Here is an 11,281-nt window from a genome sequence, read left to right on the forward strand (position 1 = left end):
ATGTCAGCAACGAAGCAAGGCCCAGGGCGGGGGCAAGAAATGGGGGGCGGTTCTCGGGTTCCAGAAGAGTGACGGGGGAAGGGATCCTGGAGACAACAGGTTACTTGGAGGGCGCACGGAGCAGGCTGGGCTCCTTGGTGGGCAGAGCCTGGGGTGAGATGGTGGCTGGCAGTGTGGTTTAGTATAACACGGGTTCACAGTAGGTGGAGCTTAGGGCTCTCGGGCTTGAGCGGCAGGCTGGGCTCAGGGTGGTCTCATGCATGCCTGGGCCGATGCATAATTTGTTTCAAGTTGGACTAGTCTTGCGGGGGGGGGGGGGGGTGTCTGTCTGCCTAGGTGGGCGGGGGGGGGGGGGCAGGTGATGCTCTGTCCTTGGGTAGGTATTCTGGGGAACTGGGTCCCCAGGCAGGGGGACTTAAGGTGGACCAGAATCGCTTTGGGTTGCAAGACAGGGCCGGGGTATCGCATGGGGTGCAGAGGTCCCGGCCTGCTCTCCAGCTGCGGTCCCCAAGAGCACCTTGTCACCTCCCAGGATGTCACTGAGGAGCCCGGGGCGGCAAAGCATCACCGCCTTCCAGAGCCTCCTGGCCTGGACATGGCGGGGGGGGGGGGGGGGGGGCGGCAGAGGAGGGGCCTGGCACTGCCCGGAGCCTACCTGGACCCCGCGGCGGTGAAGGGCACGGCAGTGTGGGCGCCGGGACACCGCAGCCCGCACCCCCGCAACCCACGGCACCCTCTGTAAATGGCCACACACACTGGCTGACCCACGGCCGTTTGAAGTGACTTTTTTTTTTTTTTTTTTGGAAAACGGGTGCAGGCGAGGAGAGGCGAGGCGGGAGCGCGGCCCTAGATGGAAATGCTGTTCTCTATTAGCACCGGGTCCAGGTAGTAGTAGGGGACCGGGAGGTCCTTGTTGCGCTGGCGGATGTCGTGCGAGATCTGGGCCAGGCGCTGGCGGAGGACCTCCATGCTCCTCCGCGGGGCCTCCTCCACGAAGTGGATGTCAGGGAAGTGGCCCAGGGGCCGCTGCGGACACGGAACGGGGCAGCTGCGACCGACCGGCCCCCCGGCTCTCCGCCTTCCGCAGCCTGCCCCTCCCCTCCCCCCTTGACACCCCTCCCCCAGCCCCCAGCCCTCCCTCCGCCTGCCCCCGGGGTAACCCCACCCCCGGCCCCAGGGCACCTTGTCGTCAGGCTCCCGGCTGAGGGTCCAGAGCACCAACAGGGTGATGCACGTGGTTTTCACATCCGGCAACGTGTCCATGTAGCTGTCCCGAGTGGTCAGCCCCTTGGCCTGCATGGGTGGGTTCCTCATGGACGACGGGAAGTTGGGCATCCAGGCGGTGTACTCCAGCTGGAGGTGGGGCAGCGGCGGGGGGAGGCGGGGGTCAGAGAGCACCCCGGGACGCTGGGGCTTTCAACTGAGCTAGGGACGGAAGCTGGGACTTGGCGGGGAGGAGGCCCGAGCAGGGATGACGGCTGAGGTTGGGCTTGAGGTTGGGGCCGGGGCTGGGGGGCGTAGGTTACCTGCCCGGTGTTGACGGCGGCGTGCTTGGCGGAGCAGGTGTAGATGACTATAGTGACATATCGGATCAGCTCAGGCACTGTTCGCAAGCACTGAGGGAAGCCTGGGGCGGGGCGCGGGGACGCCCAGGCGGCGTCAGTCCCGCCTGGTACCCGATGGCCGGCAGAGGGCGCCAACAGGCCCGGCTCCCGCGCGTCCGGCCCACACTCCAAGCTGCCACCTCCCTGGGGCGCTCATCCCGCCCGCTTGGCCCTCCTGTGACCATAACTCCAATCCCCCACCCACTCACCCGCCCCCGTCCAGACCACCTTGGGAGGCGGCCCCAAGTGGCCTTGACCAGAGGTCCTCCGGAGCAGCTCCGGGCACCTGTCCGAGGTCGGGCCCTCCTGTCTTTCTTCCAGCTCCTTTAGGGGGGCCTCTCTGGTCCCAGGACTCAGGAGGGGAAAGCCTTTGGAAGAATCCTGGCTTTCCTGCCCTGACTCAGCACAGTCCCCTCCCACCACACACACACACACACACACACACACACTTCTGAACCTTTGCACTCATGCCAGATGGATTTCTCAGTAGCCTGGCCCTTGGTCTCACACCCAATGTAGCTGCCAGCTTCTCTTACCTGTTACCCGCTCCCCCCTCCCCTGCTCATGCTCGCTCTCTCTCCCTCTCTTTCAAAATAAAAATAAACTTAACAAAACAAAGCTGATCTCCTTGCAGACGCCTCCACGGCCCCCTCTAGTGTTCAGGGTAATTCCAACCTCCTGAACCAGGGCCCGCGACTGTCCCCCGCTCATGGCTTCAGCCTTAGTTCAGCCCCACGGAGAGCCTGGCCAACCCCCACCCTCAGAGCAGTAGCTGGGGCCTCTGAGCTCTCGGTGCTCCCCCTGCCCACTCTGGCTTCCCACCCAGAGCTCTTCAACCCCCCCTCCAGCCCCTCCCAGCTAACCTCCCCGTCCTGCAGGTCCTGGCCAGATGTTAGCCCAGATGTTGCATCTCAGCATGGGGCTCTCCCCCTGCTCTCCCTCCACCTCCCGCCCCTCCTCCACCCGGATTAGGTGCCTCCCCTGGGCTCCTGCACACGGCCCCGCCTGCAGCAGTCCCGAGATAGTATAATTGCCCATGTACTTGAGTGGGCGCCCCACCCTGGAGACCGTGAACTTGAGGGCAGGCACCTGTATCTCTCCTTCCCTTTGCCTCCTAGCCACCAGCACGGCGTCGTCGCATCACTGCGTCGTCGCATCAGATGCTCACTGAATATTGGTTCAGTGGTACCCAAGTGATGACCTCAGGATGTTCCTTCCCGCCCTCCTGGGCCCTCCCAGCCTCCCCACCTCCAGCATGCTCCAGCCTTTCCTGTTTGAGCTCATGCCCCGTATCTCAGTCCGCAGAGATGACCCTGCCCCCCACCCCCAGCCCCTGAGTTCACGCATGAACCCACGGGCAGCCACGTTTCCTTCCCCAGCCTCTCCGAGACTTGGCTCCCTCGGTCCCCAACAAGACCTGCTGTGGCCCAGCCGGGAGGGCCCATCCCACAGCCCCGGGCCCCTACCTGAACTCTCACGCCCTAGCAGGCACTGCTTAAATATCTCCTGCACCCAGGACTGCAATTCTGGGTCACCCTCCACGGCTGCGTCACACGGGTAATAGTAGGTGATGATCTCGGTCACATACCTGATGGGGGGGGGGGGCAGGCCTCAGTTTGGATCCTCCTCCTGCCCTCCCCACTTTTCTTACCTCCCCCAGGATGCCCTGGCCTTGGCCGCCCCAGGCCTGGGGGCGGGCACGTGCTGTGGGGCAAACACAGCATCAGACCCAGGCTCGGGCCAAGTCCTTAAAAGCTCCCTGATCCTGCTCCAGCATGTGAGGGCGTCCGCCCAAGTGCCACCCACTGCGGGCCCGGCCTCACCTCTCTAGCGCGTCCCACACTGCCAAGGAGTCGTCTCGGTAATAATATCCCGGCAGGTCCTGGACCCCACGCTCCACAAAATCATTGGGGAGGTAGAGGCTCTCATAGGTGGTCTCTGACAGAGCCCGCACCATCACCTCCGCAAAGCCTTCCAGGCCTAGGGACATGCCCTGTCGGGGAGGAGGCAGACTCTGAGGGTGGCAGGGCCTCCCTGCTGAGGGTCACACCCGTCACACACACAGCCCAGCGATGCCCCTCCAGCCCCCGCCCCATGCATGCCCACACTCCGGGCCAGCGCCCCCCTCTGCACCCCTGTAAACCGGTCCCCTCCGGCCGTGCCCCCTCCCAATCTCAAGTGGGAAATTCAGCTTTTCGCCTCCCCATGAAGGCCGGCAGGGTAGCAGGTGCCTTGCTGGGCTCGGGGCACACGTCTTACCCTGGCAGACAGCCCCCCCTCGTTGAGGAGGAGGGCGCGCCCGATGCTGTTGATCTGGATGGTGTAGCGGGTGTGGGGGACGAGGAGCTACGGGAGACAGACCAGGAGAGAGGACCACGGTTACCCCCCAGAGGACGGGGCACCCCCTTCCTTGTGCAGCGCTACGCCCTCTGACTTCAGGAAGTCCCCACCCCGAGCCCGCTCTTGGGGGTCCCTGGCTGCCTCCCCGAGTCTCAGTGGAGTCCCTCTACCTGCTGGCGAGCCAGGTGCCTTTCTGAGGCCCCCGGGGCCAAAGCTGTACCTTGTAGAGAGGGTGACACATGGGCAGCTGTCTCAGCATGGCCAGGCAGAAGGCCTCCGCGATGAGGTGCGTCTCCAGCAGGTGCGAGATGGCCTCGTGGCAGTAGAACTCGGCGTAGCGCACCCACGTCTTGGCCAGCAGCCAGTCCCACTCCGAGTCACTCGGCAGGAAGATGGGGCTCTCGGGCCCCGGGGTCTGGCTGAGCTGGGGACGGGGAAGGAGGGAGAGTTAAGTGAGGACACACACACACACACACACACACACACACACACACGGGCCCCCCCTGCAGGAAGGAGGCAGAGAAGAGCCCGAGGAGGTAAAAATGCCACTCCATACACTCGAGGCCCTCTGGTCCCCTGAGCACACCAGGGCCCTTCCTCCTGCCTCACATTTGTTCTTGATGTCCCCTCTGCCTGCAATGCCTCCCCCCCCCCACCTGGAAGCTCCCACTCATTTCTTAAGAAGCAGCACAAGGGGCACCTGAGTGGCTCAGTGGGTTAGGCATCCAACTCTTGATTTCAGCTCCAGTCCTGATTTCTTGGTTCGGGAGTTTGAGCCCCGGGTCAGGCTCTGTGCTGGCTGTGTGGAGCCTGCTTGGGATTCTCTCCCCGCCCCCCGTTCCTCCCTTGCTTGTGCTCTTTCTCTCTCTCTCAAAATAAATAAACTTAAGAAAAGAAAAAGAAAAAGCAGCTCACAAGTTGCCTGAGAAGCCTCCCTTATGTCAACCCCACAGTCACCCTGTTCAGCTGCAGGAGTTGTGCACTGCGCAAGGGTACCCAGCCCCCTGCGGCAGAGGAAGTCCCTGGAATCTAGCCTACGCTGTTCCACTAATGAGCCAGGAACATCAGAGTTTGGCTGAACCCCGTCCCCAGAGGGATGCCTTTTTCTAATTTGGACATGATGCTGGTGGAGACCCCCGGAAACATAGTACCTCGGTTCCCTTCCCTGCCAGGCCACTCTCTCTCAAGGCAGCGGCCACGTCTGATTGGCTCAGTGTTTCCAGCAGAGGGCTGGCCCACGGCAGGTGTTGGCTTCTCGAGCAAATGGATGACTGGACCCAAAGAGACAAGCTTGAACAACCAAGCACATCCCCATCTGGTCACCTCTGTGCGCGCGCACCCAGTGTGCCCATTCTACGCACGGGGACTTGCACACAAGTGCACGCCCAGAGACCCGAGTTCATGCACCGGCATACAAGCATCCAGTGGTCTGTAGGGCCACCGGGGCCTCAGTCCAAGGCCCACACACAGGGCCACACACCAGGCTCTCGCGTTGGCCACACGCTCACACAGCGGCCCCCCGCCTGCACCACAGGCACCTGGATGGCGATGGGCATCATGTTCCCTTCTGGGCCAAAGTGCAGCAGGCAGAGCGGGGCACAGTGATGCTGCTTCCTTCCGTTGAGCTCGATGCTGGGGATGCCTTCCAAGATGCGGTAGTCGGCCAGGTAAATGTTCCCCTTCTGGAAGGGGGCCGAAAGGGGAGGGCAGATGAGCGCCAACGCGCCGGACCTGGGACTCACGCCTTGGGTGCGGAGTGCCCCGCGCCCCCAGGGGGCAGGGGTTGGCCAGAGACCCGAGCGGGAATGCAGGAGCGGAGGGCACTCTGGGGGCAGCAAAGGTGGGTGGGGAGAGACGGGGAGGCCAGGGATCCCCTCCGGATGGGGCCTCACCTCCAGCTCCGCTTGCAGGCACGTTCCCTCGCCCAAGAACGGGGCCACCATGTCGTCCGTGACGGGGAACTTGTCTGGGATCTGCGTGCAGCGGCGGAGCAGGCCTGGGTTGATGCCGTTGAGGTACTGATACCCAAAGAAGCTGTCTTCTGTCCAGTGCTCGGCCACGTACTCTGGGGAGGGGGAGATGTTACCCGGTCATCCTCAGGGACAGAGAAGCGTGGGGCTGAGGCCCTGGACAGAGGAAGATCGGGAACCCCAGAAAGCCCCCAGCCTCCGCTTGAGCGGCTGGGGACGCCCAGGGCGGCATTTTCCCTGAGGCCGCCAGGGGGCGCGCCCGCCCTTCTGGTCCCCTCGGCCTCGGCTTCACCCCGCGCCCCGCCTCCCGCGGCCCCGACGGGGGTCCCGCCTCCAGCGCGCGCCAGCCGCTCCTCCGGCCGGAGGCCGCGTGGCTCCCCGGGTTCGGTGCGCGATGCCCCTCGTACCGGAGATGATGGACTTGTTGGCAGGGAAAATTTTCTTGATGTCCTTCAGCCTCTTCCACGACTGCTTGCAGTCCACCAGGCCGCGGAGTTTGAAGCCCAGCGCCCTAGGGACGGGGTTCGAGGGGGAGACGCTCAGAGAGGCAGCCGCCAGCCCCGCCGAGGCCCCTGGCCGCCTGGCCTCCGGGCCCAGAGCACCAGGTCCTTCTGCGGCCGGGGGTCTGGCGCCACCTCCCGGGCTCCCCGGGCCTGGCTTCTCAGCTCTCTGCCCGCCCGGATGGCGATCTGTCGCGAGCTCCTGGGGGGAGGGGGGGGAGGGCTGCGGTGGAGGCGGGCGCGGAGCCGGGCCGGGGACCCCTCACTCGCGCACACTCACATGGGCCCCAGGCGGAAGAAGAACGAGGCCGTCTTGATGAAGGAGTAGCGGAGGTTTGAGTTCAGGAACTTGGTGGCCTTGATGTTGATGAGAATCGGGAAACCGGGGATATAACCATTCCACCTGTGGGAGAGAGTGCAGGGCTGGGGCCTGGCACCTGCGGAGCCCCGGGGAAGGTGGAGGGGGCAGAGCCCAGGGGTCAGCCACGGAAGGGGCCCCAGGGCAGCCTCGGGTCCTCACTCAGGCCGGTTGGGGTTTCTCCGCGCAGGCGGGCGATAACTGGGGATGTGCACGTAGTTGGGTAGGCCGGGAACGAAGACCCTCCAGCTGCGGTGCGGAGAGAAGCCGAGACTGTGGGCCCTGATGCGCATGCGCCAAGCGGGCCGAAGGCCAAGCCATCGCCCCGCGCCCCCCTCACCGCCACCACCCCCTGACCTCCCGCAGCCCCGGTCGCCCTCTCCTCACTGGTAGAAGTCCTGTTTGGCTCTGATCTCTTCCCGGCGGTGCTCCAGAAGGATCGGCAGCGTGTCGTCCGCTGTCGTCTTTCCTGCCGGGAGACCAAAGAGGAGGCTCAGGGTCTGACCCCCGCCCATTTCAAGGATCCGAATTCAGCTCCAGCCCTCTAGACTGGCCCTGGGGCCCCAGACCAGGAATGGGAAGGTTTACCCAGGAAGAGGGGGCGCGTGTCTCCTCCCAAAAACTCAGAGGAGAGGATCAAGGACCACCCTCCGCCCCCCTCGCTCTACGAAGCTGGGTGGTCCATTTTCTGGACCGACTAAACCGCTATTGAAGAACAGTTATTTAGCGCTTACTACGTACCCGGCACTTTGTAAAGACTTTACTTCTGTTAATAATGTAATCCCGGGGCACCTGGGTGGCTCAGTCGCTTAAGCGACCGCTCCTAATCTGGGCTCAGGTCATGATCTCCCGGTTTGTGAGTTCAAGACCCGCGCTGGGCTCCGCACTGACAACACAGGGCCTGCTTGAGATTCTGTCTCTCCCTCGCTGTCTGCCCCTCCCCCACGTGCTCTCTATCACTCTCTCTCAAAATAAATAAACTTAAAAAACAATCATAATTTAATCCACACAGGGACAACCTTGCAAGGCAGGTGACTCTTTGTATAGGCCGGAGAGCCAGCTTCCACAATTCCAAAGTCCAAAAGACTATAGAAATCAACTTCGTCTTTTCCACAAGTTAGGCACAAATACCTTGGTGGGCAGGACCCGAGGCTCTACACAGTCTTTATTGAACTCACTTGGTGTAACTATTCATAGTTTTGGCTGCAGAAATATTCATATGTTTGACTAGGGGATGCGCCTGTGGATGCAAGGCATAACGTATGGAGCGTGTGAATGGTATATATCGGTATAGATGCATATGTGCGCACATGCTCTAAATGAAATCTGAATTTCAAAACACCCCTGGCCCCAAAAGTTTCAGCCAAGGGACCAGATCGGCGTGCTCATTTTACAAGGAGGAAACGGTCAGCTGGGCTCCGAACTTTGTCGGACGTCCCGGCGGGTAGTCCCAGGCTGGCACATTTCTACACAGCAGCCCGTCATTTTCCCGTGAGGCCCTCCTCGCCACCCTCCCCTTCCTCCACGTCCCTCAGCTTATGCTGTGTTCTGGGTGGACAGTGTCCAACCCGGAGACCCAGCTCGGCTTTATCCCCCGGTGAGGGGCCCAGCCAGTGACTCAGGCCTCCCCGCCCTGCTCTCCCCGAGGCTGCCCCGCCCGGCCCCATTCCTGCCCTTCCCCTGCTTCCATGCACTCAGACCTATGGCTGCGGGAAGATGCTCCCGCCCCCCTGTGAGACTCTCCCCTTGGCCTTCCCCACCCTCCCCCAGGCCTGCCTTCCCCCCCACCCCTGCCTCTTTCCCCAGCTTGCTCAGTGCCCCTGCTGCCGGGGACACGAGAAATGGAGGAAGGTGATCAGCTGCCTGGGGGGGGTGGGGGGGGGAGACCCAAGTGCCCTTCCCTCCTGTCCACTTTGAGGGAGGCTAGACAGAAGCTGGGACGGTGGGGCCAAGATGACAGAAGAGGACAAGCCTGTAGTCCCCATGTAGCAGCCGCGTATCAGGAAGCAGAGCCAAGGCCACCAGACAAGGGCGGTGGCAGGGGGTGGACGCAAGGAGCTTAGACACTCCCTGTCCCTCTTCCAGGGCAGTAACCGAGTGACTGGGAGAATAGCCCGGCGGCCTTGACCAGGCACCAGGGAAAACCCAGCCTCGTGCTGGGCCATGATGGAGCCTTGATGGAAGAAGGGGGGGCCTTCTGGAGCAGCACTGAGCCCTGCTAGAGATATAAGGTGTCCTAATGGGGTGGTAGGGAGGCCTTTGGGGCCATAGGACATCCCCTCAAGTCCACAAAATGCGCAGTTAGACGCCCAGGGCTCCTATGACAAGGTTCAGACCCTCGCGCTCTGTCCTGTGGAGACGTGTTGAGCGAACACGGCTTCCTGACAGAACGTGCAGCAGCTGGGGCGATGGGGCCTCCCCATCAGAGTGACGAGGCCTCGTGCTGCAGGGACGGACCTCGCTGGAGTCACGGGGGGGTCTTTCTGGAGCGGCAGACATGGCACATGGCACAGACAGGGCACCCGAGGCCCGTACTCAGCGCAGCCACGGGTCTCCGCGGTGGCGGGAGTCAGGGGTAGGACTGTGGGGGAGCTAATGGAGAGCACACTTGTCTCAGCCCGGACCTGGGGTCCTGAGACCCTGAGGGTGGCCCCAAGCTCCTTCCTGTCTGTCCCTGCAAGGCTGCAGCCCGGCGCTGGGCCCCGTGGCGGCAATGACCCAGGGTGATGCGCGAGAGCGTCAGGTGTTCCCGGGAGTCCCTGTGGGGGCCCGGCGGGTGACAGGTGGGAGCGAGGGGCCCGGCGGCACTGGGAGGGGTGCCGAGGGCTTGCCTGTGGCCTCCCTGAGCGCCAGGGTCTCGTAGCCATCCATCCACTGGTAGGCGGGGAAGTGGTACACACGGCCGCCGGGCGCACAGATCTGCACGTAGTTACAGTACCAGGAGTTTTTGGGTAAGAAGGAGTGACGCTCCTTGTGCAGGCGGATGATGATGAGCTCCCCCAGGTCCTGCTGGCACCGGACGGTGTATTCATCCACCTGGCCAGGGCACAGGGCCGGGTGAGCGGGCAGGACTGGCCCCCGGCCCCTCGGGCCTCCCGCCCACCGATCTGGGCCCTCACCCAGGCTCCGCTCTGCTGAGGGGGTGCCGCGCTCACCGCGCTGGGCTGGGACGACTCGATCTGGATCTGGTTTCTCCTCCCCCAACTCCTAGTCGGCGGGCACCTGCTGGGCCCGTCTACCCAGGGCTGAGCAGGAAGGATACCCCCCCCCCCCCCGTTCACAGCCACCCTCCCCAGGCCCCACCCTCCCGCCCTCCTTAGCCACTTGAGGCTGCAGGAGGCCATGCGGCCCCCCAGGGGGTGGACCCCAAAGGGGTCCAGGTGGGGTCCAGGGCCCCCCAGACCTCCTACAGGCTTAGAGCGAGGCAGAGGTGGTCCCGCCAGCCCCCTTTGCTCCTACTTGTCAATGAAGATGTGGAGAGACAGAAGTGGCCACATAGACAGAGTGCCCAATTAAGAGGATGTAGAGGCAGGTGGCTGGACCTGACTCGGAATCAGGGCTGAGGGACCAGCAAAGGGTATCTCCCATCATGGAGCAGGCGGGCCCCGCTGGACAGGCTGGTCTGATGCCATTTTAAGCCACAGAGAATCCAATGTGCATTTAAGCCAGTTATGATGGAACTTACCTTGGGAAGAGTAAGGGTGGGAGGGAGAGGGATGGGGGGGAGGCCGAGACGAGGGGTGTGGATGAGTGATAGAGAGGAAGTGAGAAGAGGTGAGAAAAGGCAGGGAGAGAGGAGAAATGGCCACACAGGGGTGGGAGGTGACAGACCGGGGATGAGGCAGGATGGCCCAGAGAGCAGAGACCCCTGGGAGCCAGGTCTGGGGGGAGGGAGGAGGGAGGAGGGCATCTGGAGTTGCCCTTGGGAACTTTCAGAGCCCCCCCCACCACACGTACACACACATTCACCCCCAAACACACTCATATGCCACACACATACACACTCACACACATCACACACACTTACATACACACACCACACACAGACTCACAAATCACACCCATGCACACACACACATGCCCATACTCACCGCCCCAGTTGCAAAGTCTCTCCCAAAATGGTTCAGCAGCTGCTTGTGGCTCTCTCCTTGGGTCCCCACAATGGTCAGCGAGATGGAATCCATCGTGCCCGACAAGAGGTCGGTACCCGTGGCCACCTTGACTTTGTAGGTGGCCATGGCTACTCCTCAGGAGGCAGGAGGGAGGGCTTGAGTCCAGACTCCTCGGGGGCCGCACGGGGGCCCAGACCAGGCAGGGGAAGCCAGACGGGGAGACGTGGACGGGGCCAGCCTCCCGAGAGGGAGAGGTGAGGCAAGGACGTGTGGCCCCCAGGGCAGCTCGGAGCCCAGATCTGCGCGCTGGGAGCCAGGCCGGCAGGGCGCTGGGCCAGCTTCTGAGAGGGCGGACCCAAGACGCCCTGGATGAAGGAGGCTTCGGGGCGGGGGAGCC

The 11,281-nt window shown here is 63.2% G+C and overlaps 1 protein-coding gene across 1 annotated transcript; it reads right to left on the reverse strand.

Annotated features, from left to right (window-relative positions):
* Positions 1-790: 790 nt before the first annotated feature.
* Positions 791-11,281, reverse strand: ALOX12B (arachidonate 12-lipoxygenase, 12R type). Its single transcript, XM_027047467.2, has 15 exons — positions 10,864-11,281; positions 9,604-9,808; positions 7,160-7,241; positions 6,935-7,021; positions 6,695-6,817; positions 6,322-6,425; positions 5,837-6,009; positions 5,483-5,626; positions 4,165-4,368; positions 3,864-3,950; positions 3,428-3,597; positions 3,071-3,192; positions 1,527-1,627; positions 1,183-1,353; positions 791-1,026 (listed from the first exon to the last, which is right to left on the reverse strand). Exons 1-15 carry the CDS (start codon positions 11,008-11,010, stop codon positions 847-849), a joined length of 2,100 nt encoding a protein of 699 aa, XP_026903268.1. The 5' UTR covers positions 11,011-11,281; the 3' UTR covers positions 791-846.

Source organism: Acinonyx jubatus, chromosome E1, assembly GCF_027475565.1.
Source record: "Acinonyx jubatus isolate Ajub_Pintada_27869175 chromosome E1, VMU_Ajub_asm_v1.0, whole genome shotgun sequence".
NCBI classification, from domain to species: domain Eukaryota; kingdom Metazoa; phylum Chordata; class Mammalia; order Carnivora; family Felidae; genus Acinonyx; species Acinonyx jubatus.